This window comes from Aspergillus bombycis, assembly GCF_001792695.1.
Source record: "Aspergillus bombycis strain NRRL26010 chromosome Unknown contig00020, whole genome shotgun sequence".
Lineage (NCBI taxonomy): Eukaryota > Fungi > Ascomycota > Eurotiomycetes > Eurotiales > Aspergillaceae > Aspergillus > Aspergillus bombycis.
Window position 1 is genome coordinate 83560 of NW_019170022.1, and position 26654 is coordinate 110213.

Below are 26654 nucleotides of genomic sequence, written 5' to 3' on the forward strand. Positions count from 1 at the left end.
GAATGACGTTTGTCATTTGCTCGGGACACCTTCCCGGTCATTCAGGTGTAGTACGGAGTAGTTTGCGATAGGGATGGGTTGTATAGGAGCTCCTGTGAGTCCTCAGGAATGTCTCTGGTATACATAGCCAGAACGGTGAAAGTTGAGATTAGACCTCTACCGGTGGACCATATACAAGAATTGCAAATGGAAGCTTCTATACTGAAACATGATCGAGGACTAAATACAGCAAGCCAAACATATCACTCACAGTCCAAGCTCTCTCGAATCATATTCCGGATCACATCGCCCAGTTCCCGCAGCGTTCTCGGATTCCTTGGGATAATATGACCACCGACATGATCAAAATACTCGGCATTATCAACATTGTAGATATCATGCAGTGTCTTCAACCCCTCTAGAAACGCGTGCTTTGCACCGATAACGTGACAAGTAGGGACAGGGTATATACAAAGATCGCTATCTCTATTGCAGAGTTACATCAAATGCAATGGGACAAATCCGACTCCTTTCCTTGCAGACCATATCAAAGGCTCTGTATACCTCTCGCCGCGCACAACCTAGACAACGCGTTGAGGAAGTTTGCTTGAGGGCAGGAGAGTGATGCATGGAATGGCTTTTGAAAACGTCGACGCTTTAGAGATTATGTTCAAGCAGCAGCTTTGCTCGTCCGACTATTCTGTCGTCTTTCTTGTTCTTCTCCGGAGCCAGACTTGCATTATGAAGGTGGTAAGTTGGATAGCCAGTCATGTATGATCTCTGTAACTTGGCTTATTCACAGCGCCATGGACCGGGGGTCCTCGACGGGTTTACGAACCGAAGGGTCGTGAGCTGGATATCCACGTACCTGAGTCTACAGCATATCATCGACTTAAGGAGCAAGGGCTATGCGATCGTGGAATTGTGGCCCCAGTTCTTGGGGACTCTAGAAAAGTTCGACCCAAGGCAATGCCAGCCTTTCCGAAAGGCATTTATTGAGGACCAATCTCTCCCAAGTGCAATCTTTCTGGCGTACATTCCAAACCTGGACATGCCCAACTTGCAGAACTGTACTGAGAAAAGGCTCGAGGCTCTTGTTAGAGGTGTTCGGGAGATTCATGAAGCCTCAGTACGACATCGAGACCCGAAGCCAAGGAACATTATGGTTATCAACGACGACCCAGACAGAGTTGTCTGGGTTGACGTTGACCGTGCGGAAACTTACAACAAAAAGCAACTCACCGACAGGCAAAAGGACTTTCTGGATGAGGAGGAAATAATGGTTCGTGAATTCAGAAATGGTCTTGTGAGTCCGCTTATGCCATTCATCTTTCGTCCAGTAGAAGTTTTTGCCCAGTATATCTTTGTGTCAGTGATGCGGCATTGAAGGGATCGCGGTGGGAAATGCTATGACAGAAATATATGCATACAATTACAAGTTAACCTGAATGTAATATACACCCCATGAAGAAGGTGCACCACGCTTGTCTAACTAATTCAACTGTTGTCAATCTACAGCTCAAAGAATCTATATATTTTTTAGTTCGTCGGGATGGGAGTGCTGTTAACATAGTATATTATCCTATCGCGCGCTGCCGGGTACAGATATATATATGTATCCAACAAACAGTACCTTGCAACTGTAAGAGATAATCACACGGCTACGAAATCGGCAGGCGAGACGTAGAAAAAAGAAGAAAAAATCGAGTGGAAGTCGCAATAACAGTATGTCTTTCTATGGACCATTCTCTAATGACATGACACAAACGTATATCCATGGGGTGAAACCGAGCTCATGAAGCGTAAAATTACAGTAATTAATCCAGCTCTTCGCTTAGAGTCCTGGGCGAATGTGCTCCGAATAAAAGCTTCCTAGCAAAGCACTTGGATATCATCGTATGACACCCTGGTCTCGCGAAAACAAATGCTGCTACCGAATGATGAAATAATGCCGAACAGGGTAATCAACGACGGATATAAGGAAAACAGGAACCAGGGAAAATAGGAAATGGAAAGGAAATGCAATGGAAAAGGACAGGCAAAAAAAAAAAAAAAAAAAGTCCATGACAGGTGTATAACACTGGTCTTCTGATACGGAGACGGAGAGTAACGAGGTATGCAGCAAAAGAAAAAAAAATAGGTCAAGGGATAAACGGCTTTTTGTCAACCAGCAATTCTGTATGTACTGACTGCTAGGAAACCCTGTGCAGAACTGGTCTAGTGTACACTTCTGCTGGCTTGGCTGGCACGGCTGGCACGGCTTGCACGGCTAGGCGTAGTTCGAGGTTCTTCCTCTTCCATAACATCGCTGAGCCGGGTCGGATGGCGATGACGAGGGGTCACGGAGTCCCAAGTGTTTCCCCATCCAGAGCCACTGTAATCTACAGAGCCCTGGCTAAAAGGTGCTGAGGTTGTCGGCGGCAAAGTGCTAGGCACATAGCCCCCTTCATCATCCATGGATCCCCGCTCATAGTCATCGCTTTCCTCGGACATAGGACGTGGGTAAACGATGGAAGGCCCTTGTTGAGGCTGAGTACGACGATACCCGCCATATTCATCATCGCCAGGCTCACTGCTAGCTGCGCTCGGATCATAGGAGCGATTGTCGTTTTCAGAGGTTGGTCGGCCAGTGTACTCGCCATCGTGTTCATAGTAATTTCCTGCATACTGTCCTGAGGATTCTGCAGCTGCTGACGTGTTGGGTGGTCGGGGAGCATAGCGTTGGCTGTCAGATTCCTGATAAGGACGCTGCCCCTCCGTGAATGGATCGGTCTCGGTAGGTGACCCGGGCGCCTCTTCATAGTAATGACCTTCGGATGACTTTCCTGGGCCACCTGATGGATGGTTCGCGGTGCTTGACCGAGAAGGGAGGCCCTGAATCATCGGCACCACCTGCACTCCCCCAACTAAGGTGGGCTCTCCGTTGCGGAGGGAGTTCGTTCGATCCCTTTCCTCTTGCTCACGGCGACCAAGTTCCTCCCACGCACGACGGGCTTCTTCCTTGGATATTTGAAGTTCTCGGCGCATTTCCTTGAGCAGCGACTCCACGCGACCCTTGTCGCTTTCGGCCTTCTGCAATGCGGCCATTGCTTCTGTCCGCGATTGTTTCTCAGTCCTGACTTGTCGCTCCAAATCGGCCTGGAGTTCTTTGGCGCGCTCTTGCTCTGCACGGGTGTCAAAGAACCACCGCTGGAACTTTCGCTCGGACGATGCCCGCAGACGCTGCAATTCCACAACGGCGTGAAAAAGGTTGGCACCAGCAGCGGAAAGATCGGTCACCTGACGGGCCATCTGTTGGCTAATGGGGTCGCGTTCTAAAGCCTCACTGTTCTGCTCCAACTTTCGAATCCAGTAGCCAGTTAGGCCTTCCCAATGGGAGGATAACGTTTCCCACCGTTCAAACGCATGAGGAAAACCGACACGTCGTGGTGGCTGCTGCGCTTGGGAAGTACCAGGCTGATTTGGAGCTTGTGCTGGTTGCTTTTGGAAGCCAGTCGAGCCCGTTGGTGGCGGCTGAGGATTGTGCTGTGCCGAGGGCCCGGGTTGTCTGGGGTGGGCGTGTGGAACCGGAGCCTGGCCGTGCGCCTGGGAATCTGGTCGTTGAGCCGCCGCTGGAATTCCCGGAGGCTGCTGCGTCGTACGCGATTCCGGCTGAATGTCAGACCCCGCGGGAGCACTGGGCCCTGCTCTCCGCTGGGAAGGTCGATTACCCGCAACGCCAGCAGCATAGGGCTGGGCTGGATCCTGAGTCCTTTCTTGTGACTCTTGCCGTCTGTGCTCGGCCTCTTCCTGTTCCCTATCTCTGGCTTCCTGTTCCGCTTTTTTGCGAGCTTCTCGGTCCCGGCGCTGTCTCATGATATCGGTCGGTGTCCGGACCCCACTTGGGGGGTGTGTGTTAACGGGGACAGGGCCATGGGCTGCACGTGAAGCGCCATTTTGTGTACGCCCTGTGCCTGCGAGGCCAATCGAACCAGCCGCGCTTCCCAAGTCAGACATGGGCGCATTCACTTCTTCCCAATCCGGTGTAAAAGGGAGGGGTTTTCGAATCGCTTCTTCTAGCGCCCAAAGAATGGCAGACGCTGTATGTGGGGAAACCCGAGTAGACCTGCGAGGCCAGTATGACTCGCCTGATGCTCGAGGATGATCGTCAGTCAGCGAGTCAGCGTCGTCGTCGTCTCCCCCTGTCTGGGCCTCGGAAAGCGCAGGACGAAGTGCAGCAACTCCACTATTACGGTCCGACACAGGTTGGACCAGTACGGGAATGGTTTGCTCTATCTGGGATGGGCGACCTGAAGCATATACTGATCCCGGCCGTTGACGAATTGAGCGGGACGTTCTCCGTAACGAACGGGTACTTCCTTGACTACTCAGAGGGCGCGGTGATGGGTATCGGCGGAGAGGATCAGAGGCAGGATTGGAAGCAGTCGGCTGCTGGCGTTGCGGTAAATCTGTCGTAAACGTGGAGGGGTCGTGAATCTCGTAGGTCTCGTCAAACGCGCCGTGGGTGTGGGGAGACACCGCTGGATATGGATGTGAATGGGATGAAGGGAAATGCGACAACGTGAGAATTGGCACTCGGGCCGTCTACGAGTCGGTGGACAATTCCGATGACGTGGGAGGGCTATCAACCAAGAATTCACGTTCTCCGAGGTCTTGGGGGCCCAGCGCACAAGTCAAACCGGCCTCTGAAGAGTAAGATAGATGTAAGTACGTACACGAGTAAGCACGTTGGAATGTGGATATTCTTTTAGGGACTGGAAAAAAAGGGAGCAATTCCGAGGGCAAGGCAGGGCTAAAAGTGGGCAGGTGTGCAAGGCAAGTGGCTGGTCGAATAAGAAGGCGACGGGGATGTGAAGAATTGCGATGGCTGGGAATCAAATCAATTGGCTTTTGTTACCTTTAAAGCTCGCTCTCAGACCGCCACGAGCACCGGACGAAGCTCGTAGCAGTCATAGAGCAGAGCTCAATGGCTGCCGACACAAGGCGAAATAGTCCAATCGGTGTGTTGCGTGGGGAATGACAGTTGTACACAGCGCAAGAAATATTAATAGAAAAAACTAAGGGAAGAGTGGAGGAAATGTAGAGTTAGTGTAGGGAGGGGGTCACGGGAAAATGTGTAGTCAGCCAAAGTCACGGGCCCCCATCATATCCACCACTACTCCTAGTAGTACTACTGGTAACAACAACTTTTCCTCATGATGGAAAGTGATTCATCCAGCCGTTTTCTGCTTTGTCGCAGAACGGGGTTTTATAAATGACCCTCGCTTTTCCTTAATCATCCCTATCCTGACTGGTATCAACCCGCCAAATTACACCTCTCCTTCGCCGCGTGATTTCACAATGGGGCGCACTTGAAAGGACAATATTCCCATTGTAGACTCTGCTGTTGGTCTATCTCATTTTGGATTGCGTCGGAGTTGATATTACTTTTCGATAGAAGACCATGGTTCCAGGCTCGGGGTTCACTATCTGATGTGCTGGCAGTGCGTCTCAGCTAGATGGGTTTCATATCGTTATGATGCCTCATGGATGCCTCGAGTTCTCGCTGACAGTCAATGCGACCGACTTTGGCCCATAGAAGTCGAAGTTTGGAGAGGAACTCTGGAGTAAAGACAGGACCGCAGATTAGTCGAATCAGATCGCTCCCAACCCCTGGACTAAAGAAGTTCACCTGAGGTGGATTGGAGGATGAAACGAACCAACGGATCTTCTCCACTCTGGTCCCCCGATCTGGTTCGTCTGAACAGAAGCACAGACACGGTCCATTTATCCATGGGAATAAGTCTCATTAGCAATTTGACTTCAACGATTCGGCCTGCTCACCACTTGGTGTTAGGAGGCCCTTCATTTAGTGGACTTCTTTTGGTCGCACAAGGATATATTGACAATCTCGGGAAATGATGATCGAAAGGAGAAGAAGAACAGAAGATTAATTTTCTTGTTCTCCTTGCCCCTTCCCCGTGCCCTTCCCTTCTCGTGCATGATACGTCCATTTCAAAATCAACCAAAATGAAAATTCAAGGGATGCTGATCGCTTTCCTGATCGGGCCGTATCGTCAACCGTCAATTTTCAACCTGGTTCTCTTGACAATATTCGATTTTGGCGATCGAAAGTTGAGACAAATGGGATGTAACTCTTAGTGGATCTGACGAGAACCGACAGTCAGTAAGGACAGCCCTACAGAACATCATCCGGCCCTGATTGACTGGAAGGAATCCCGTCCACCTGCCCGGTTTCATATCTATCGACGTACCTTGCAGATCCTGAACCACCCACCTGGGTACTTCTATGCACATCCCAGCCGAGATTGCTTTTATTACTTGTTGTCGCTCTCTGCAGCTCAGTGTGGTCACCGACGTTCAAAAAATCAAGGCTGGCATATGTTCTAACCCGAGAAAATCGGCAGATTGGGTCTATATATCGGCATGTAGAAGTAGATGATTCGCAGGCAGCGACCCTGGCCTTCATGAAGTGATGTCGAACGGCTTCAAAGTTCGAGGCAGGTGTAAGTTTTGTGGCCGGCAGCGTGCTGCTGCAAGCCCGGCCTTCCCCGTGAAGAATTCTTGGTTGACGATGCAGACGAGGCTCGAACGGTTTATTAAGTTTTGGTACTTATTACCCATGATCTGCACGGAAGACTGGAACCTGACTGTCGCCGCTCATAACCACTTGCATACTCGATATGCATGCGTATACATATGTAGGTACAGAACATGAGCATTGGGAGCATAGAGCGCAATTTATTGGACCCGTCAGTGTGCGCCCGTGTCCGTAGAACTCAAGGCGCCTTTTGCATGATTGGTATGCGCGTCATGGTCTAGACACCTGTCCTTCCCCATCCCACCACACACTAGCCAAAGGCTTTCAAATGCAACAAGATCCAGCATTTTGCGTGGATCCGGAAAAAAACTACTCGTCGCACGGGGGCAGACCCCAGCGAATTGACAGGTCAGAAGGATCCGGCTCTATGAGCAATACGAGTTGAATCAACCATGCCTCTGGCCTAATATAGAAAGTCAATGCACGCGATCGCCAGCTTGGTTAGCTTGCTGAGGGTGTTAAATTCGAAATACACGCTTATAAGTAATAAATGGACCCATATATAAGCATCACTAGTACGCGAATATACTTTAGCTTACATACTCTGGTGATTTCCCGGAACCAAACGACGGCGTTGCCGGCTGCACTCAACCCTGATGTACGAAAGGGTTTAAGGGAAAAATGCAGGAGGCCAAAGAGAGCTAGGGAGACAGAGAGAAGGGGGGCAACAAGAAAAGGAAACGATGAGGAGAAAATGGGCAGCGCATGACAGAGCATCAGTGGGCATAGAGGCTTGGGTCATGGCTATACTGGCCAGCAAGGATTTGCGAAACGATGTGCCAATGCATGAAGCCAACCTCTTCGGAGAATAACCTGTAGAAACGTTGGCTCTGAAAATCAGCCACTCGTATACCAACAAGCTGCGAGGGTGGAGTCAACAGTCGGATGTTGCAATAGAAGTCACCTCTCAACTTGGTGACCGTCCATTTGGAGAGCTCGAAGAATGGTCAACAGTGTGTCATAGCAACCGGCACGACCTGCTGGAATGCGGACCAAAACACTCTTTGCTGTACTCTTTGGTGGATTTTGCAAAACGAGGAAAATGGGATCAGAGCAGCATGGGAGGTACTGTGACGGCGTGGCTTCATTTCGCCGCCATTTAAGCTTCCTTCCTGACCTGCGATGGCGTTCTCGATAGTGCACTATAGAATCATATTTCATTGACTATGCTAACGATTGGACAGTCCTAACCTTATTGCCAAGCATACTGTTGACGGATCGACATGATCGACAGCCACTACAACCTGATACAGCTTTAGTGGAAGATCCTGGAAGACCTCCGCGGTCGAACTTTTGTCCAAGCGGGAGTGATCACTCACATTTGCAGGAGGGTCGGCCTTCAATTACCAGGTAGCTGGGACTGGGCCCCAAATACCGCACAACGTCTCCTAGTTAGAGTAGGTTTGCGATGTATGTGGATGAAACGCCCTATCCATTGCAAGTTATTTTGACGTCGATGACTGGCGAGTGGCGAAATTTCTCTTACGCCGAGTTAATCCCGGCTCCCTACAGCTATGCAGGTACTAATTATATCGATGGAGACCTACGTAGGAAAGGAAAGGAGCGTGACGGGGATCACTCCAGTTTAGAATCTAGCCAGCGCACTGCTTGCACTTTCCGCAACCGTGATACACTGGTTGTTTCGTTGCCAATGTGCCAATCCAATGACGTACAGGAGAATGGGTGCCTGACGGCCGTGACCCTAGTTGAGAATTGAATTCACAACACGAACGGGGAACATTGGCCATAACAGTGGTTGGTCTATGGCTCTCTTTTACACCCTGCGAGTCTAGGTTGCGGATCGGGATCCGGGTGTCTCCCTTGCTCCAGTCTCGATTGCCCGCGCCTTGCTGCAAGCGCTATCCCTAGGGAAGGGGACCATGTAAGGTCCGATAGGCTTTTGGCGTCCGTGCTTTCGGGTGATTGAGCTTTGTTTACACCATTGTGCATTGGCATGCGGCGGCTCCTCTCCCCGGCCTAGCCACCAATCCATCGGGTGGGCTCCAGACCTGAAAGAGGATCCATTGTGATATGTATAAACATAACCCCTTCGCCCTTGCCATTTTGTATACCCTGGTTACCCAGAGGCGCTCCCTATCGTTGGATGCTAATAGGTATTCAGCGTCTGTATTTGCTTCCGATGAACGCTCTATATCCTTGAGCATACACTAAACAGCTCCGTGCTTGTTGCAATATCACCCCATGGCTACCGCATACCATCCGCTTCCCGGGGAATTGAACGCTTTCCACCGTGGTCGCAATAGCTCCCAGACGAGCTTTTGCTTGCCCCCACCATTGCCGCAGAGGAAACGGGCTTCATCATTCTATCCACCGAGAGATCCTGTGGCAACAGACGAAACGAACCCATTCTACCTCGAGCGCTCTCTGGAGTACGGAGCCCGGCGAGCTCACCGGTCTGGTGCTCGCGATGTTAGATTCAGTGAAGAAGCTAATCAGTATTATATGCTATCCACCGTGAATCCTGGACAAGAGCTTCCTTTCCCTGCTCCGGTTCGTGGGGAGACTGCAAGGTCTCGTACTAATATCAATCGGTCAACACTCTCGGTGGTCGAACTTGAGCATCAACAAGCTCTTCAACAGATTTCACCACAGCCTTGGGGTCATTCCAGCCACTATAGCCAAGGATCGTTTGGATCAGTGCAAACAGAGGCTACTCCAGACTTGACCCCAAGCAGTTCCTTCTCCTCGAACTACTCCACTCCCCTATACCCGGACGACACAGTCAGACTGGGCGAGCAATCTGCCCGTCATTCCCATAAAGATACACCATCTGGAAACCCGAAACTCTTCTATCCCTTGACGCCCCGGAGCCGTCCTCATACGGCGGAGCCACCCAACCATCTACACCCCCTCGGGAAGCCAGCCTGCGGACTGCGCCGTCCAACGCGTCGTCTGATACTTTAGTCATGCCTCAGCCGGACGCTCTGGACTCCTACCGTGGAAAGCCTCTACCATCTCTGCCTGCTGTTGCGCGCAATGCAAACACTTTAGCAAACAGAAGAGCCCAAACAGCCATTGGGAAACCTCCCATAGAGGCATGTATGATCTCTCCTCCTTGCCGCATCAATCCCGTCACAATGGAGCCTCACACAACCCGCTTTGACGAAACCATGTTCATCCCGGCCAATGACTGTCCAAGTCCTGTTCCTAGTCCAGGTCCCAATTCGCCTTCTATGGATAGGCCAGCCCCATTTGGTCGGGATCGGCCGTCCACATCCACATCCGAAGTGGTATGTGAGCAATCAGTGTGGGAGTCAGACTCGGATAGCGAAGACGTGGATCCGAAGTCGCGGTCGAGGAAGCCTATCGATACATTGAAGAAGGTCCGCAGTCGCGTACATCTAAGGGTGGCCAAGTCCGCCCCCAAGTTACAGAACTCCAACAACAGCCCTCAAGCCCTAGAGAAATGCCCTACGACGCCTGACAAGCCGCTAGAAGATCGTTGCCCACCCCCGGTCAGGTCAGCTGGGAAATCTCGTTTTGCTCCCGATAAGTTCCCATCGGCACCCCAAACGGTGCGTATCGTCGCCCCATCGACCACATCCCTCGTGCCTCCACGGACGCCTCGCTCCCGTCGCAACAGCAAAGTAGAGCGTCCAAACTTTGACATCGATCGATCGACAGCAGCCGCGATGCAGGCCAAATCGAGGCGTAAGCCACGGTCCAATTCGCCCCATTCGTCCCTATCCAGTGAAGGCGATAAGATACGGACGTTGTGCCGCGAAGAGCGATCGGACAAAGCCATCCAGAGTTTGTCACCTTTACGACAGCCTCTCTACAAACGTATTTGGGAGTCGCTACGCGTGCTCGGGTGTCATGGGGATATGCCACCTCCTAGGCCACGCAAGGCCATGTAACCGTCTTTGTTTTTTTCTTTTTTACATCGATAAATATTCTCTGTGCTTGAAAACCGCGGGGAAAAGCTTGGAAGGCGTTGGTGTCTACAGGAACGCTTTCGCGTCCACCCTACGGACGATGACGATAACTTCGCTTGTTCTGTTCCTTAAATAATGTCTTATGAAGCTGCTTTACGGACTCCCGCGGATGGGAGTCGGTGACGAAGAACGCCCGATCACATTGTGCCATGGTGCCTTTCGATGATTTATGAGCTCGACACGTTGAGCATGAGACCGCAGCTATTTTCTACTAATGGTACCGCTGCGATGAATGATTTAATGTAGTACGATGATGAGGCTACGGGATTTGGATTCCCGCTCTTGAGCTTTCGGCTCCTCTCTTTCATTTCCTTGATTGACTCGCTCACTCTCTGTGATCTTTCCTTCGTGATTTTTCCAGTCATTCTCTCTATCAAACCGCGCACACTCTCTGAAAATTTCCTATGGTCAAACGTTGATGATGGCTATCACTCTTTTCCATCCGCTCGTCAACCGACACACTGTGTTTCTTTTCTCATCCCAAACAACAATTAGAAAACAGCCAGATGAAAGTCTAGGACAAGGCGCAAGCCACCTGACACAATCCACTTCCAATGAGCTCTCAACCACTTTCCAATGGCTTCCAGTAACACACTACCTACGCGTAGATCGCGATCTACAATGTGGGGTAAAAGCTCGTACTTTCCGCCAGCTCTCCTCTGTTTTGATTCCCCCCTTGCGTGTGGCGCACCCGACAGCATTTTCCCCCCAACCCTATATCCCTTAGCTCCGATCATAGCCGGCTCGGGAGTCCAGACCAAGGCCTCGGGCGACCTCGCATTCCCCGACTACCCTGGTCTGGTCCCAGTGGCTGACTGAAGTCTATCCTCGCTGCTCTCCTGTGGCCAACCGTGTCCCTTCGGCTTTGCTGGGGTAACGGGGTTTCGTGTAGCATGATTGCGTTATACCGGGGAATGGAGTCCTTTTGGCAGTGGCACAAGAATCCTGCGTTCGGGATATGAACTGAAACAGGTCCAGATGAACCTTACGGGCTGTGTTTTGGAGAATCTGGTATCTTGTCGTGTGCTTATCCTACGTTACGTTTGTTCATGCTTGCGATGTTACATTCGCGTTCGTTGAGGATATTGTTGATTGATGCAAATTCTCTCGGTATCGTATATTCGCTGGTGAGTCGGGATAGAGGGTACTGTGTATTGTACGGTCGTGTATAGTATAGGGTATGTTTGAATACTTGAGGATGTACTTGAATGTGTGTGATTGTAGGCATTAGTAATTCTTGTACGCACCGGAGAATGCTTTGATATACATGGATGTCACTGATCGGCCTGCAGTTTTTATGTTCAAGTGCACCGTCGCGTGAGATGGACAGTGACCAGATCATTTAGTTTCAGACTGATGAGGTGTTTCCTCTGCTGTAGTAATTCATACCAGTTCCTATCTTTCTTTAACCCATAGTCATGAATGAATGGCATACAAGGTGGCACACGTCCGATTCACCTTGTGCCTGACATGAATCATCTTGGAATAAAAGGCCAAAAAAAACCCCCCCAACATAGATCTTCCCTGAAATCCACACCGACAATCCCCTAGCTGGCAGAAACCACACCCCCCAAACATCATCCACCACGATCGCCCGATCGCACGATCACCACCACCACCACGATAGGATGGATGCAGCTGCACGTAAACCAAGTAGTATTCAGGAACCCGGCCCGGCATCCGCAGCAGCGGACATCCCGAATCCTTGCAGCAGCCTCAGCTCTCCACCGCCAGGCCGCAAGGTCCTGAAACCGACGTGCGGCACGCGCAGGCGCAGGAACAAAAGACCCTGCAGCAGAACTCGACGGGGAGCGAACTCATCCGCGGACCGGGCCAGGGGAAGTGAATTCAAAAATTCCCTTTCCCACCGGCAAGGGGAGGGAGGGTCCAGAAGAACTCGGCAGGTGAGACAAATCCGCCAAGAAATGGGGGATTCTGGCCGGCGGCCAGAGAAGCACACAGGGGAAGTAAGAGGTAGCTGTAGGTAGGTCTGTAAAGCCCGTGCACCGGGCTCAGCTTTGTTCCTGTTTGTCCTCTTGTGGCTTCGCATCTTTCATCTCAAGCGCGTCCATGGTCTCCTCCCAATGCGCGACTTTCACTTTCTCCTCCCAGGTCGAAATGGCCTTGTCCCCGAGGCCCCGCAGTCGCTCCTCCGGTTTCAATTCCTCAGTGGTCCCATCTAGACCGGCGAATACAGTCTGCACATCCAATTCCCGGATGGCAGCCTGATAGAGCTTGAGAACCTTTTCCCTCTTCTCCATCCTGCTTTTCACCGCCTCCTCGCTCTCCGCGGAAGAAGATGACGCGCCACCACCACCACCACTACCACCGCGCACAGCCCCAGGCTTCTTGATCACCGCCGACGAGGCCCGACTTTCGTACCCGCGGATCACGCCCTCAAGAATGCCGAGGATTGTCCCCGCGCGCATGCCCAGCTGGGCGCCGACGGGGAAGCCCGCGTCGAAGCCGGATTGGACGTGTTCGGTTTTCGAGGCCGAGACGCCGTCGCGATAGCCGGCTGTTACATGTTGGCGGCGCAGGGAGGGCAGTTCGGAGGGTTCGGACTGCGATGTGGTGGTGGTTGTGCGGGTTGGTGCGTCGTCGTGGGGTGGGGAGGAGCCGAAGATGTCGTCGAGGCTGTTGTTGTTGTTGGTGGGGGGGGAGGTCATCGTTGCGGTTTGTGTGGTCTGTGTATTAACGTAGGTAGGTGTTTAGAGGGATGTAGTGTGGTGTGTTGATCGTAGTGTGTGTGTGCGTGGTAATGAGTGGATGTTATGATGTTGTAGAGAGGTGTAGAGAGGTGTGTGTCGCAAGGAAAAATTGGAGACCCAAAAATGGAGTTCGGAATTCAATGGAGGGGCAGCCTTATCTTATCGCAGATCAGATCAGATCACGTCTATACATACAATTTATTTTATGCAGCGCACACCAATGCCATAGTTCCCACGTACTCTACCTACTCTACCTTCGAAACGCTTTTTTTAATGACTGGAGTAGTCCCACTCAGTGAACAAACCGAAAGTCCAACCGCTTCACCCCCTCGTCCGTCGTCGTAAGTAAATAATCACTCCTTTCCTCCTCCGACATGGATTGCCACTTCCTCTCCCTCGTTCTGTTCCTCCAAACGTAATACGCCTTGACTGCATAGAACAAAACGACATTGAACGAGCAAATCGCTAGTAGAATCTTATTGCCCCGTCGATACAGCGGACTATCATCTTCCCGAAAGATATTACTCCCGATGATATTCCCCCCCTGCACGCACATATTGTATAGCGCGGCGCCGACGGCGCGCGTGCGGACGGTGTTGCTAATGCGCGCGTTCCAGCCGACGAGGATCGCGTGGCAGTATGGATAGCTGAGGAGGACAGTGCTGATGGCGTAGCGGATCCAGGTGCTGGTTGATTCGGGGAGGGCGACGAGGGCGATCAGGCAGGGAAGGATCCAGATGTTGGAGGTGGAGGCGACCATGGCGCGCTCGTTGAGTTTGTCTGAGATGCGAGTGATGACGAGGAGGTTGACAGCGAACATGAATTGCGAGGGGATGGCGAGGAGGTTGGCCTGGAAGGTGGAAAAGCCTAGTCGCCGGAGGATGTACGAGAGATAGTTTGCGTGCGGTTGCGGTGGGATGTAGATGAGGAGGCCGAGGAGGTAGAGGGGCCAGAGGTCGAAGTCTTTGAGGCACTTGATGAGTGCAATTGGGCCAACTGCTTGTCTGTTTTGGTGGAGGACTGAGTTAGAGATGGGTAGTGGTTGAATGGAGCTTTGGAGACGGACCTGTTATTCATGTCGCCCTTGGACGGGTCGTCGCGCAGAAGCCGGTTCACGAGGATGAGTTCCTCGCGATCATTGAACCAACCATCCTTGCCTCGGAACCAGCTTCTTGTTTGGCAGGGACCCGGAGGCATAAGGCCCCAGGATAGGACTCCGATGATAGCGGTAACTAGTCCTTCGAGGAGGAACCTGCGTCGGGTGTTAGTCCAGATATAGCGAAGGAGAGAGAGAGGTGCATTTACAGCCATTGCCATCCACTCCATCCTCGAAGTCCACGCATCTGCAAGATACCTGCGGCAAGGAGGGATCCAACAATATTGCAAGTACTGCTCGGGGGTTAGCGTGGTTGTGTCCAGTTGTTGGAGCCATGGCTTACCTGATCGCTGTCCAGAACCAACTGAGACGAATGGGTAGTTCTCGTCCTTTCTACTTCATGTTAATATTTATTTAACACCAAGGCGAGCTCGGTACGTACATAGAAGTAAGATAGCCATAGTACTATATCACTATAGAGAACGTTAGTATAGATACTCAGCGAATCCCATTCATAGACTTACGGGATAAAGCCACCCATCAGAAGCCCAAGAAGGGCTCGACAGGCAAAGTAGCCTGCCCTGTTTGAAAGGGCAGCCTGTGCAGCGCTGATGGTCGACCAGCACACAATAATAAAGGGTATCCATCTATCTGGCCCAACCTTCTTACTGATCAGACCACTTGGGAGCTCTGCTGCGAGGAAGGATACTAGGAAGATCTGCCATTGTCAGCCACTATTGGGAACGCTTGGTGAGGGGCAAGCATACAGTTTGTCCATAGTTAAAATCATTCGTGTTCATGCCTAGTTCAGGGAGCTGGTATTGGTTAGCTAGCCGGCTACCCATGAAGAACACCTTCACTCACCATGTCATCTGTGATTGCCCGGTTGATATTTCTCCGGTTTAGATCCAGGGAGCAGAACATTAGCCACGCCCAAAACATAATCCGCAGATCCACCTATATAATATTAACCACTGTACGATCCGACACGAAGACCCTTCAATGAGAGAACAGATGTGAAGTAAGCCAACCTTTCGGATCAATTTCTTCTCCTCGTCAGGAGTCCAGGTGAAGGAAGGATCAAAGCGATGACGACCCTCATATTGTGCTTTCTCATACACATTGGCCCAATATTCAGCAGCATCTGAATCATCAAAAATATGGTTCTGAGTTCCTTGAAACCCGTCGGAACTCTTAGTTTCAGACTCGTGACTGAAGAAGCCCTTCCCCATTGTGTTAACCAACAACGGAAACAATGGCAGATTGATTATTAGTCCAATACACCAGCCCAGATATACCGGTAATGACTTCAGGATCTTCGAGTTTAATCATTCTGCCCATGAGTATTGGTCTTTCATTTATAAGTTCGCGATAACAGCTCCGAGATACTTCCCGCACATGATTGCAACAATAGGCCAAGGATTGTATCATACAGCCAAGCGGTTTATCCGTTGGCCAAGACATCATCATAGCCTTTACTTGCACCGTTCTGCAGAGGCTAGACACACATCTTCAAGGTGTTATCTCGCATATACGTATTTAAAATCAAGGCCAAGTATCGTGAGATATTATGGGCATGGTTCCAGTCAATCAACGTTCAATCCGATCAACATAAAGTTCACGAACATCGCTAAACCCCTCATTAGTATAGATCAGGACAAATCTCAATGCAATAGCCGAGCTGTGGTAGGGTATTGATTAACATGTCCAGTTGTGACTCTCGTTTGGCTTGCCTAGTTTATACTAGCCATCATTCAGCGTGTGGGATACGCGGCGTATGGTGAGAAAACTTTGGAGAGCCAGGTTCAACAATAGTGATGATGACCTTTTCACGACATACCTCAGAAAAGGATTTGGCATTATTTTATATAAACACAAGCCAATAGCGCTCAACGAAAGAAGGGTGTTTCATCGAAATACCAGACGTACTAGACGGATGTAGCTACCGTTTGTGTCTTGCAATAGACAAAAGAAACGCGACGGTGTAGCCGTAATGTCAAAGACTAGCATTCAGTATAGAACATCCTAGAAGCTGTACTCACTTGTGTAGAATGGTAGGAGCTATGTAATCAGTGTACATAAGTATGATGTCGGCATATGATGTTAATAACATGCAATCCTGACTGCATGTCTCATGAACTCATCGACGGTAGCACTCATCTCGTGACTATCCAGAGCCTGGAAGCGTAGCCTGAGGCATCTACACGTTCGACGAGTTACAAATATTTTCAGAGGAATTTTCATATGAATCAAAGGGACATTTTGCACTGACTCAGAGCAGTATATCTGTATTAGTCGTGGCGTGGGAGAATTTTCTGTACTGGGCTCTTCCTTTGTACATTGCCTCAAACACGGAGTACCTTCAGTCACCTCTCCATCACAAACAAGACCATAGAAGCCAGAAAAGAGAGAATAGACGTCAAATTAAGGATAAAAATCAAATTACAGGATACAAGAATACCGAAAATCAAGTTGACAAAAAGCTCACCCTCCGTCCCCGGCGCCGAACGCGTTTTAGCACCGGCGTCTTAGGGAGGGCTACGAAAACCCCGTAGGATTTTACTAGTCGAGTCCCAGGGGCGAGGAATGACGGATTCGAACCGCTGATCTACTCGAGCCTAGGACTTTGGGGGGCCGGACTCAGCGAGGCCTAAGCTTTCCGCTCGACTATCCGGCCCCCCGTTACTGGTACTGTTGGACACCTAAAACATCCGTTCACTATGATTACCGAAAGGTGCCTGGAGGAAGAGGCAGCTGTGAGGGCCTCGTCGGCCAGGCAGCAGAGTAGCATGCCTGGGGTCGAGGGGCAGTCCTGGTAATCATGATGTCAGGCTGAGGACTGACGAGGAAGGCGCCAGGGGACTGTCTGCCTTAGACATTAAGTGTTTGCCTGATGCAGCCAAGCTTGATTGCATGAACTCGAATCAGTCCCAAGCGCTTCCTAAGAAGTTTGACTGGAACAGGCATGGAAGTTGGTCAGACTCGCCGCGATGTTGAAATTACCCAGTGGTTGGACTGGCAGCTGGCTCCTCACTTGAGGCGAGAGACATGTGTGGGAGCATAACAGCTAAGGTATAAAAGTGTTAGGCCACCGCATATGGAATGCGTTGACTGGTCTCCGTCTGTTCGCACAGAATCACCAATGCCGGTACAGTGAGGTAGAAAGGCTTCAAGGACAACTCGAGCAGAGCATACGCCAGCGGCAAGACATCGCATACTCGGAAATGGAGCGCAAGTTCACTAAGAAGAGATTAACGATATTTGCACTTATCATTTGCGAGGAGTAACAGGCATGCTTATGATAGACAGACACATCATAATCACCAGGTCGGTCCGTATCGCATTCAATTCGCGACTCGGAGGTTTCCCATGAAGCTAGTGGTGCCGGTGTCAGTTGCTTGAAGAGTATTCTGTTGAATGAATAGTAACACATCGGTGGGCACTTTCATTTTCGTCTCCAAGATCCATGGATGTGGGAAGCACGTCTGGCCATCGTGGTTGTGTATATAGCGGACTGGTCTTAATCCAACAACCAACAGCTATTGATGTTGGGTGGCATGATAGGTCCGTGACTCCATGCTTCATTGACTTGATCTTTTCCAGTGCTCTAGCTCCATTTTAATACACATTAGCCCGCGACAAGAGCAACAATCTCGCCAAGGAAAGCCGAGTCACTGTCCGGTATTTAACATTGCTATTGGTTTGCTCGTAAAGCGTATCCACCTGACACTAGAGTTGTGGGGGTCTGCGCTTTTGGCGTAGCCCATTTGGCCCTGGGTCTTTTAGCTCTCCCGATGATCCTTATCAATTTGCGCGATTTCCGACTAGGTGGCGATCAAAAGCAACTGCTTGAGTCACTGAGCGTACCCGGTAAGTGTCTGAAACTCATTGGATACCACATTACAGGATCCGAGATATTTCCGATGCAAAAAAAAATGTCTGAAAATACAAGCAGGAAGCTCCTCTGCTCTGGCTACGTGTGACAGTTAGAAACATGGCTGCAGGGATTGTGGAGCCGCCAAAATTTAGCTTCTTGGGTGCTATACTTAGTGGAGACGGCGTGCAGTCGGGGTAACAAAATTCGCCGTTGCCAGCCACACATAGCCAAAGACTGGAGTTGGTCCCTCCGTCGCGACGTAAAAACCCTTTTATGCCGCAGCTTGCAATCTGGCATTTGATATGGAGGGCGCATGAGAGGGCTGAGAAGTATCATGTGACGCCCCTGGCCCCATGACGGGTCGGCATGACCCCGGTGATCGTCTTCTACATTTATATAAATAAAGCTGCGCCCCAGACCTGCCTGCCTCTTCTTATAGATCATATCAATAATCGTAGGCCCAGCCTCTAGCTGACCGTGACGTCCTTGCCATCCGACCCAAAATGGCAAGACGATCCCCAGCCCGCCTCCTCCTCACACTAGCAACACCCCCCTTACTAGTGGGTTACGGCACGCATTTCTGGCTAAACTCACTGGAAGCAAGATATCCCCATATTGCTCCAGATAGATCTAGCACCGAGCCTCTCCGTACACCAGCCAACTCAACAACTCAACATGTCCCCCACGTCGACATCTACGCCGCCCGGATCCGCCTCCGCGACCTCCAAGCACGGACCAGCAACCCCACAGAAAATCCCACGAAACAAGACCTGAACATTGCCTGGGCGCAATCACTACTGAACTGCACTGCACTGCGACTAGAAGGAAAAGTGATCGGACTCTTCCGCAAGTGTAAATTCGACCCAGGCGATCTGGGCACTACCCCGGCAGGATTTGGCCCCGATCCCGAGACGGGGGCCCCGCGCGAGCTTCTGAATGGGGGTATGACTGTTATTCGACAGCCGGTGGGCGACGAGCCTTTGTTAGTGAAGTGGGAGATTTCGGATGGACCGCGGCGGTTCTTCGAGGTGATCTCTCGTTGGGGGTATCCGTGGCGCTTGATGACGGGTGGACGGCATGAGATGAGTGTGGAAGGGCCGTTTGACGGTGAAGGGGATGAGGAGGGTCTAGGGCCGTTCGTGGAAGTGCGCTTCGCTTCGGCGCACACGTATGAGATTGTACCCGCGGAGGGAAGTCTTTCACAGCAGAAGACTATCCCCAAATGGGTTGCGAGGTTGCATCGTGGGTATGCAAGACTTTTGTTGGATACTGCTGTGAAGGAGTTGGTGGAGGGGACGGAGTGATGGGTGGCTTTAATCGCGTGAGCTTGACAACGCTTGATGTGATACTACGTTTTATGTTCGGGCTACTTTGTATCTTTATGTGATGCATTTCAGCGTATAGAGTCTAGATTTTGATATGAACGTCATAGAATTGCGCGCACTCGCAGGCGAATACTTTTAGAATTGTATTACTGTTGGCCTCCTATTGTGATATGTGGAAATTTACCATTGACAAACAATTATTTATTGTCTGAATGCTATAGTATCCCTATTCAACATTCGGTAGTGCAGCATGGCGAACGAGTAAGAGTTTTCTAGCTCTTGCACTCAAGAACTACTAGTATAAAGGCGAACCACGTACAGTACATTAAGAGTTCGAATTGCCACTGGTTAGCGCCAGTAAAAGAAACAGGCGATGTAATATTGAATGATATTGGACGTCAGACTCCGAGTGATGCGCTTCGAGGAAGTCGTCATAGTAAGCTAGTTTCTGGCATGGCGACAATTTAGTGAACTCGACAGGGAATATTCGCTGTGATCTTCGAAGGCAGCTCAAACCCCAACAGTGTGAATATATTCAGAGGGAAATACCGGGTCGTGAAGATAATATTCAAAAGGAGGAAGCTTCTCCTATGGTAATTCCCTCTTCAACTAATTCATCCTCCAAATATTCATTTGGGCATGGCGTTGCGTGGCAAGGCCCTATTCACAGCCCTAAGTCACTATGAGTAATCGTGAGGTATAAAAGCAAAGGTCTTTCCAGACAGAATATTCCACATCTCCACCTTCAACCACGACCCTGCTCAATAACCTCGATCTGGGTACTTAAGCATCTTTGATATTGACAACGTTGAATAGTATAGGCCTACAATACTACAAGCCTACAATACTACAAGCCTACAATACTACAAGCCTACAATACTACAAGCCTACAATACTGCACCCGTCTCTCATTTTCCGTTGACATGAACACAGCGACTGGACCTTGCCGAGCCTGCACGGTTTATTTACGATGACCGATGCAGTCAAAGATTACAGTAAACGGCGAGACCCTTATGCAAAAACCATAAGTCAACCCATTGACCGTACTCAGCACTACTGAAGAGGCGAGGCAGCTGACCGCATGGATTCGCAACCTGCCATCATTTGCGTGATTGGCCACAGACAGCGTCTATCACATTCGATCGATGCGCTTGATTATGCAGGGTAGACCTTACAGTCGGCAGAGATCATGGATCAATAAACCTACAAACGAATTTGACGCCAAGCTACGAGTGTTTACGCCCCTCATGACTTGCAACCAGATAAATGTCTATGGACAGTAGACGCAGTGTGTCATAGATGTATTGAGGGAGATGACTCTCTGTACACCGAGACAGTTGGCTGGCGAGACTGGCCTCAACCGGCGGAGAGGCAGGTCCTGAACTGGCTAGCAACAAAGATCGAAAAGGCCAACGAAGTTGGCACAAAAGCTGACTCGACCAACTCGTTGTTCTGGTATGCGTACTTCCTTATGTACTCCTGGACTCAGTATACCTAGGAGCAGGGCCAACGGTAGTTAGTGCGTCGAGGGGGATCAGTGTTGTGTCATGACAAGAAAAGACGAACCGATCCAGATGGCGCATATCTACCCATACAACATGATGGACAGACCCCAGACCGAACAGCAAGTCTTCCGGTTCTGGTTAAGAGCCTTTTGGCGAGCAGGTAAAATCAAACGTGGAAGAGAGTTGTCGTACCGGAGGGCTATGTCGCTCGGTCTACAATTCAAATTCATACACGATTAGGTTATATTACATTATTAGAGGGCATGGCAGAACCGCCTTGCACTGCACATACAGTCTGGTCGGCTTTTTATGAATCTAAACAATCATCTCGCGCGGTCAATATGCAACAGACGGCCATCCTCACTGCGCATACGACAAATGAAATCACCACCTCTATTCCTTAACTACTAGGAGGTGGAGAGCCAAAGGAAGTGCATAAGGCCTGGTCTCTCTCAACCTCATGACACTGGACAGCGGCAAGATTTGCGCTGGGCGCTATTAGACGCCCACATCGCCCAATCACACTATGATTCAATACTCGACTTCAAGTTACGAATATAGTTATCTTGGAAGTCCTCCCATGGGGTTTCTTATAGAGGTTCAACCACTGACGATCTGCGCTACTCAGCCAGGCGTAAGGGCTGAAGTCGAATACCTGGTTCGAGAGTTCTATCAGCAAAGTCGGCTCCTCTGCGAGGTACGGCGACGACGCCTTCCAACGCGTCTCGGGCCTAAATCCCGCCACCATACGATTCACAAACGCTGCGTCGCACGCTTCGCATTTGTTCAAGGTCGAGTATCATCTGAGTCGAGAGGTTGATATTGCCATATCTGCGAGTGTCTGCAGAAAGCCGCCGAAAACAATACCCAATCCTTGATGCTTCAGATCTCCCGGGCCTTCGAACTTGAGCTGTAGTCAGCATAGTGTCCGTTAGGTACCGGCGGACACACTCGCATAGGGTAGACAGTCAGTGAACACCCCGACATGGTACTCCGCAGTCAATCGGACCCATGAAGGGTACTATATCTGTACATGCCTTCAATCCTGAAGATGAGGAATCTGTAAGGGAGGTGTTGATCGATTACGGTCTCCTATTCTAAGAGCTGAACGATAAATACGAAGAGGATACCTGGCATGGAAGTCAGAGCAACACGCGTGGGAATGGGCCATATTCACGGAAGCAAGACGGTGTTTCCCGCAGGTGGAATGGCCACGACGATACGCGAGCCCGTTTACGTTTCATACTGACGCAATATACTGATCATTCGGCGGAGGGTCTCAGCTCATCAGTTATTAAACCGGCCGTTAGCCGCGAATAACACGATCATCATCGCCTGCAAGGAACCGCATTACACCATCAGTAGAACTGGAATCTATTGTCACAACTACTTAGAGACCTGGTTGCTGTGTCGAGCTGAAGGCCGCGTCACAGATACAAAAGCCGCGTGCTCAATTAATGTTTTATGGGCCTATAGCGTGGTACCGGCTCCAGACGACTATAGACGTGGATGTTCCAATGCACAGGATGGGCAGCGATGGTAGAGATTACATCATTGCAAAGATTGTTCTCCGATCCGGCAACAGCATTTACGAAAAGGCAATTGTTGTGTAAGGCATCGCTTTTCTATAGCAGAGTTCTATTTTGCGGACAGTAACGAAGGCGTTACTTTCATACGAGCATCGATCGTGAAGAACACATCACAGTCGACTTGCCCGATTGGGACGAGGCAGTAAGATCCGATGTCGTTTAAAGCAAAAGTCTCCCCTAGTCGCATGAGACCTTGGGCTTTCTCCTTGGTCTTGGCTTGGTTTTATCTTTCTCTTCTTTTACGTCATTCCAAACAGACAAAGGCACTATTAGAGCTGTACGCTAACTAAGGGTTTTATGTTTCTATCTACTCGACCAAAGTACAATCATTAGAACAAGGAGACAACCTCAAGAACTGCTCTGCTGATATCATGACGGCGATAGCCAAGTCTCGTGCCCAATCTCTGGCTAATCTTGGGACGGCTAGCCTACTTTAAGGGAGCCACGCATTGTAAGTCTTATATTGATGCACGAAGGATAGAACTAACTAGGGCTTTAGGATGTTTTCTAACCCCACAAAACCTTGTCTTCAAAATTACGGACCCCGTTTCCGCATTTCGATGTGTCAAGGGCTCTAACCATGGACATGGGGTTATTGGAATTAGTAGACCATCTATTACTCAGTGAAAGAGTGGTCCGAGAGACGGACGACCGCAAAGCGTCGACCGCCAACCCCGGTTGGCCCAGAGGGATCGCAATGTTCCAGCTTAGAAGGTCGAGCAACAATGAACCCAATGTCATCGTTCACTGTCATCATGATAATATAGTAGCATGTCCGCTCAGGACGTTCGCTCGAGCCTTCTGATGGCCTATCGACCCCTAAAAGCACTCCATTCACAATACCCTTATCATCAAATTCAAATCACCACTATGCGAAAGGTCAGATGAGATATATACCAAATATCCTACGTTTGCAAGTACCAGCGGCATCACGGCCTTTTGTGAAATGTCATGGAATTCCGTGATACGGTTTGCCTTGATCCTCCACAAGTCGATAGTGCTACCAAGGAGAGTTGGTCTAGACAGCATTAACAGAAGTCTGTAGGCCAGATAGCGGGGTATATACAAGACAATAAGGTCATATATGAGCTTATGTCAACATACAACCAAACGTTCTTTTGTGGCAGGAGCGGGACCACGTTATGGGTTGGCTTTTGCGCATGTCTGAACCATAGGCTCCAGGCTCCTGCAGCAAAGCTGCAGCATGAATAGCACCAAGTCAAGTGCGTTGCACCAAATGCACTTCGTTGGATGTATGGAGGAATGACAAGTGCTGGCACCAGTTGTTAGAGCTGCCATCCCGACTGCTGGGCTTACTCGCAACATGCCAGTAATATCGTGGCGAGCTTAAGAATCGACTCGGTTATTGTTGAGTTCTTGATCTCCAGCTTAATCAATCACTATACCCGATCTCCGGTACACAGCGGGATGTGATCGGTTTACAAGAGACGAATGTGCGAAGATCGTGCGTACCATACCATTGAGTGACACCCCCAACATCAGCTACTGCGGGTGAATGGCCTGACTAAACCAGTCAGTGCTCTGTACGAGACGAGCTGTGGCAGGGCATCAGTGGTTTAAGAGAAGTGCCCTAAGTGGGGGTGAGCACCAGCGTATGAGGGCTATCGGCTCATTTCACCCACATCTTATCTTGACTCTTGAGACATATAACACTTGGCTATACCAGCTTACACTATCAAAGCGGTTGATTGCACCTTGCCCAAGACTGAAAGAGAGTGGAAATTGTCCGCTGGGAAACATAAGGTGACGAACCAATCCCTGTGGATGAATTTGAAATTGAATTTCGCGTCTAAAGTCACCTATAAGCAGTTTCTCTTCTTCAGGGCCATCCTCCCCTCTATTGCTTGTTCATGGGGGATAATCCCATCAATTTCAAAGCTGAGGTGATTGATTTGGATTTAGCGCCAACCAACTTGGATCCTGAGGAAAGCGAACATGGCAGTCCGCTTGACTTGGATGAGGATGAGAACGATGACTATGTGAAGCGGCCTTTAACAGGGTGGCAGGTTCTAGTATAATGGCACTGGTAAAGTTCAACTTTACTAGCTTCTGAGAATATAACATAGCCAGTTCGTTCCTCAGGATAGGACAGTTATTAAGATTAGGTTCCGAACGCCTAACAAATTCATATCTTTAATCCTCCTTACAAATCGAATGCCCTCTTCTATGAAACTTTGGTTTCTATCAAACGGTCGCCGATTGATGCTCGAGACCTGAATCAATTCCAGTGTTTTGCAAAAGTCTGTATTAAAGAATATGCCAGGTCTATTCCACGACCTGACAATTAGCACAGTACAGATGAACATATACAAAAAAGAGAAGTGGTTTGGTCTCAAAACCATATACCCTCTTCTCATGGCACCTTCTAATCCATTAAGGGATACAGGGCCCGCCAGAATGAGGGATTTGGTACGAGTACGCGCGCTGAAAACAAATACCAGGGTTAACTCGAACACTCATGACAGCGACCTAGGTATATCCACATCGTCCGATAGGTACACGTAACTACTTCTTGTTGCTGGCCACACTTGCTCATCGCCAGATGAACTCTTTTTCTCCAACTCTGGACTTGGGCTGCCGAACTTCCGAACCAACTCTACATGCAGCATTCTCGCAAAGCTGTAGGAGAAGTTAGTCGTGCTGTTGAGAAATATGACCTACGGCTGCTGTTGCATGAGAATCTAATATGCCAGAATCCATCAGCATCATGGACCTGGAAAATGCAAGACGCGGACCCAATACCGGGAATATGAGCTGTCCACAGCGAAACAGACAAGTAAATTAGATGCTGAATACTTTGCTCGGTGGCAGTTCTGAGGAGCGCTGTTGGTCGAGAAACTTACTTGCTGGCCTGAACTAGTTGAGGCAATTGACAGGTAGTTAACGGCATACAAGCTCATTGCGTAAATTCTCCTCCCCAGCTACTCAAAAAGACAAAGCCCTGTCGTCTGCCAGCTTTGTTGCACCATGAAGCTAAGTGAAGTCGACAACAGTCATGTCCCCATGTTACAGTTATCTCTAATCACGGTACTGCTACCTCTGTCTTCCGCCAGCAAACCACTACGGACGAGTTAAACAAATGACCACAATGGACGGACACTATGAACAAGAGGTTACGCGCAGAACAGGCTCGCAAATGGTGGAGGGTAATCGCTGAGGAGGTCAGCTATCTCAGTAGAGCGGCTGTTAGCCCTTTGGATATTATTAGGGTAGACTCGAGTCTCCTGGCTGCGAATCTCGAGATAGAATCATATCTACATACCTCAAAGAGAGACATAGTAACATAGCTTGAAGAGACTCGTATGTAACAACCATGCTTCGCTCAATATCGATTACGGGCCATGCCCCATCTCTAGATATAATCCAGCATTATAGCACATAACAACATTCACACCCATTATCACTAACCCAATTCCCTCCAACCCCAACAGAACGCAAAGAGAGCAAAGAAGAAGAAAAAAAAAAAGAAATCAATCAATCAATCACACTCTTCCCCCTTGGCGACAGCCGCCACCCCCTCCACCCCTCATACTTAACACAAACCCCCCACCCATTGCGAATCTCGCCAACCAACTCCCCAGCATCACAGTCTCCGCTTCCATACATACAGAGATCGAACTGCGGCTCGGACGGACTCTTCCACGAGACCGTATCCACAATACTCAGATTCAGGCCCCGGACGGCGGTCAAATCCACACACGATCGCTCGGATACGCCCTGCGCATGGTACACGCTGATGGCGAAGTTGGAGCCGCTGGTTTCGCAGCCGGGTTTGAGGAGGCGGAGGTCCCACTTTTTTTTTTTGGTTGGCGTTTTAGGTTAGTTTCATAGACGGTATTTTGGAGATGTGGGTTAGGACTGGAATGGGGGGAAGTTACGTTTCTGGGTCTCAGGGTGTCGGCTGTGGTTGCGGTTCCTAGGGTCGCTAGGGTGGTGAGGAGGGTGAGGGTTGGGAGCTGCATTTTGGGTGGTGTTGGTTGGGGTGGGATTGAGG

At 50.0% G+C, this 26654-nt stretch overlaps 8 protein-coding genes across 8 annotated transcripts; 4 read left to right on the top strand and 4 right to left on the bottom strand.

The window, feature by feature from the left end:
- Nucleotides 1–612: 612 nt before the first annotated feature.
- On the top strand, nt 613–1366 carry ABOM_003244 (uncharacterized protein; the record flags this gene model as incomplete). Its single annotated transcript, XM_022530374.1, has 2 exons — nt 613–729; nt 782–1366. The coding sequence occupies 2 exons, from the start codon at nt 613–615 to the stop codon at nt 1364–1366; spliced, it is 702 nt and encodes a 233-aa protein (XP_022391541.1).
- An 830-nt stretch (nt 1367–2196) lies between these two features.
- ABOM_003245 (uncharacterized protein) lies at nt 2197–3975 on the bottom strand (the record flags this gene model as incomplete). Its single annotated transcript, XM_022530375.1, has 1 exon — nt 2197–3975. One exon carries the CDS (start codon nt 3973–3975, stop codon nt 2197–2199), a length of 1779 nt encoding a protein of 592 aa, XP_022391542.1.
- Nucleotides 3976–8782: 4807 nt separating this feature from the next.
- On the top strand, nt 8783–9505 carry ABOM_003246 (uncharacterized protein; the record flags this gene model as incomplete). The annotated part of the gene is made up of 1 exon (XM_022530376.1): nt 8783–9505. One exon carries the CDS (start codon nt 8783–8785, stop codon nt 9503–9505), a length of 723 nt encoding a protein of 240 aa, XP_022391543.1.
- A 173-nt stretch (nt 9506–9678) lies between these two features.
- Nucleotides 9679–10458, top strand: ABOM_003247 (uncharacterized protein; the record flags this gene model as incomplete). The annotated part of the gene is made up of 1 exon (XM_022530377.1): nt 9679–10458. One exon carries the CDS (start codon nt 9679–9681, stop codon nt 10456–10458), a length of 780 nt encoding a protein of 259 aa, XP_022391544.1.
- A 2090-nt stretch (nt 10459–12548) lies between these two features.
- ABOM_003248 (Yae1 family protein) lies at nt 12549–13205 on the bottom strand (the record flags this gene model as incomplete). Its single annotated transcript, XM_022530378.1, has 1 exon — nt 12549–13205. One exon carries the CDS (start codon nt 13203–13205, stop codon nt 12549–12551), a length of 657 nt encoding a protein of 218 aa, XP_022391545.1.
- A 334-nt stretch (nt 13206–13539) lies between these two features.
- Nucleotides 13540–15575, bottom strand: ABOM_003249 (MFS transporter; the record flags this gene model as incomplete). Its single annotated transcript, XM_022530379.1, has 9 exons — nt 13540–14251; nt 14314–14499; nt 14553–14636; nt 14687–14736; nt 14786–14816; nt 14868–15061; nt 15111–15158; nt 15208–15300; nt 15375–15575. 9 exons carry the CDS (start codon nt 15573–15575, stop codon nt 13540–13542), a joined length of 1599 nt encoding a protein of 532 aa, XP_022391547.1.
- Nucleotides 15576–18723: 3148 nt separating this feature from the next.
- On the top strand, nt 18724–19524 carry ABOM_003250 (uncharacterized protein; the record flags this gene model as incomplete). The annotated part of the gene is made up of 1 exon (XM_022530380.1): nt 18724–19524. The coding sequence occupies one exon, from the start codon at nt 18724–18726 to the stop codon at nt 19522–19524; it is 801 nt and encodes a 266-aa protein (XP_022391598.1).
- Nucleotides 19525–26134: 6610 nt separating this feature from the next.
- ABOM_003251 (uncharacterized protein) lies at nt 26135–26622 on the bottom strand (the record flags this gene model as incomplete). The annotated part of the gene is made up of 2 exons (XM_022530381.1): nt 26135–26452; nt 26539–26622. 2 exons carry the CDS (start codon nt 26620–26622, stop codon nt 26135–26137), a joined length of 402 nt encoding a protein of 133 aa, XP_022391603.1.
- Between the last annotated feature and the right edge of the window lie 32 nt (nt 26623–26654).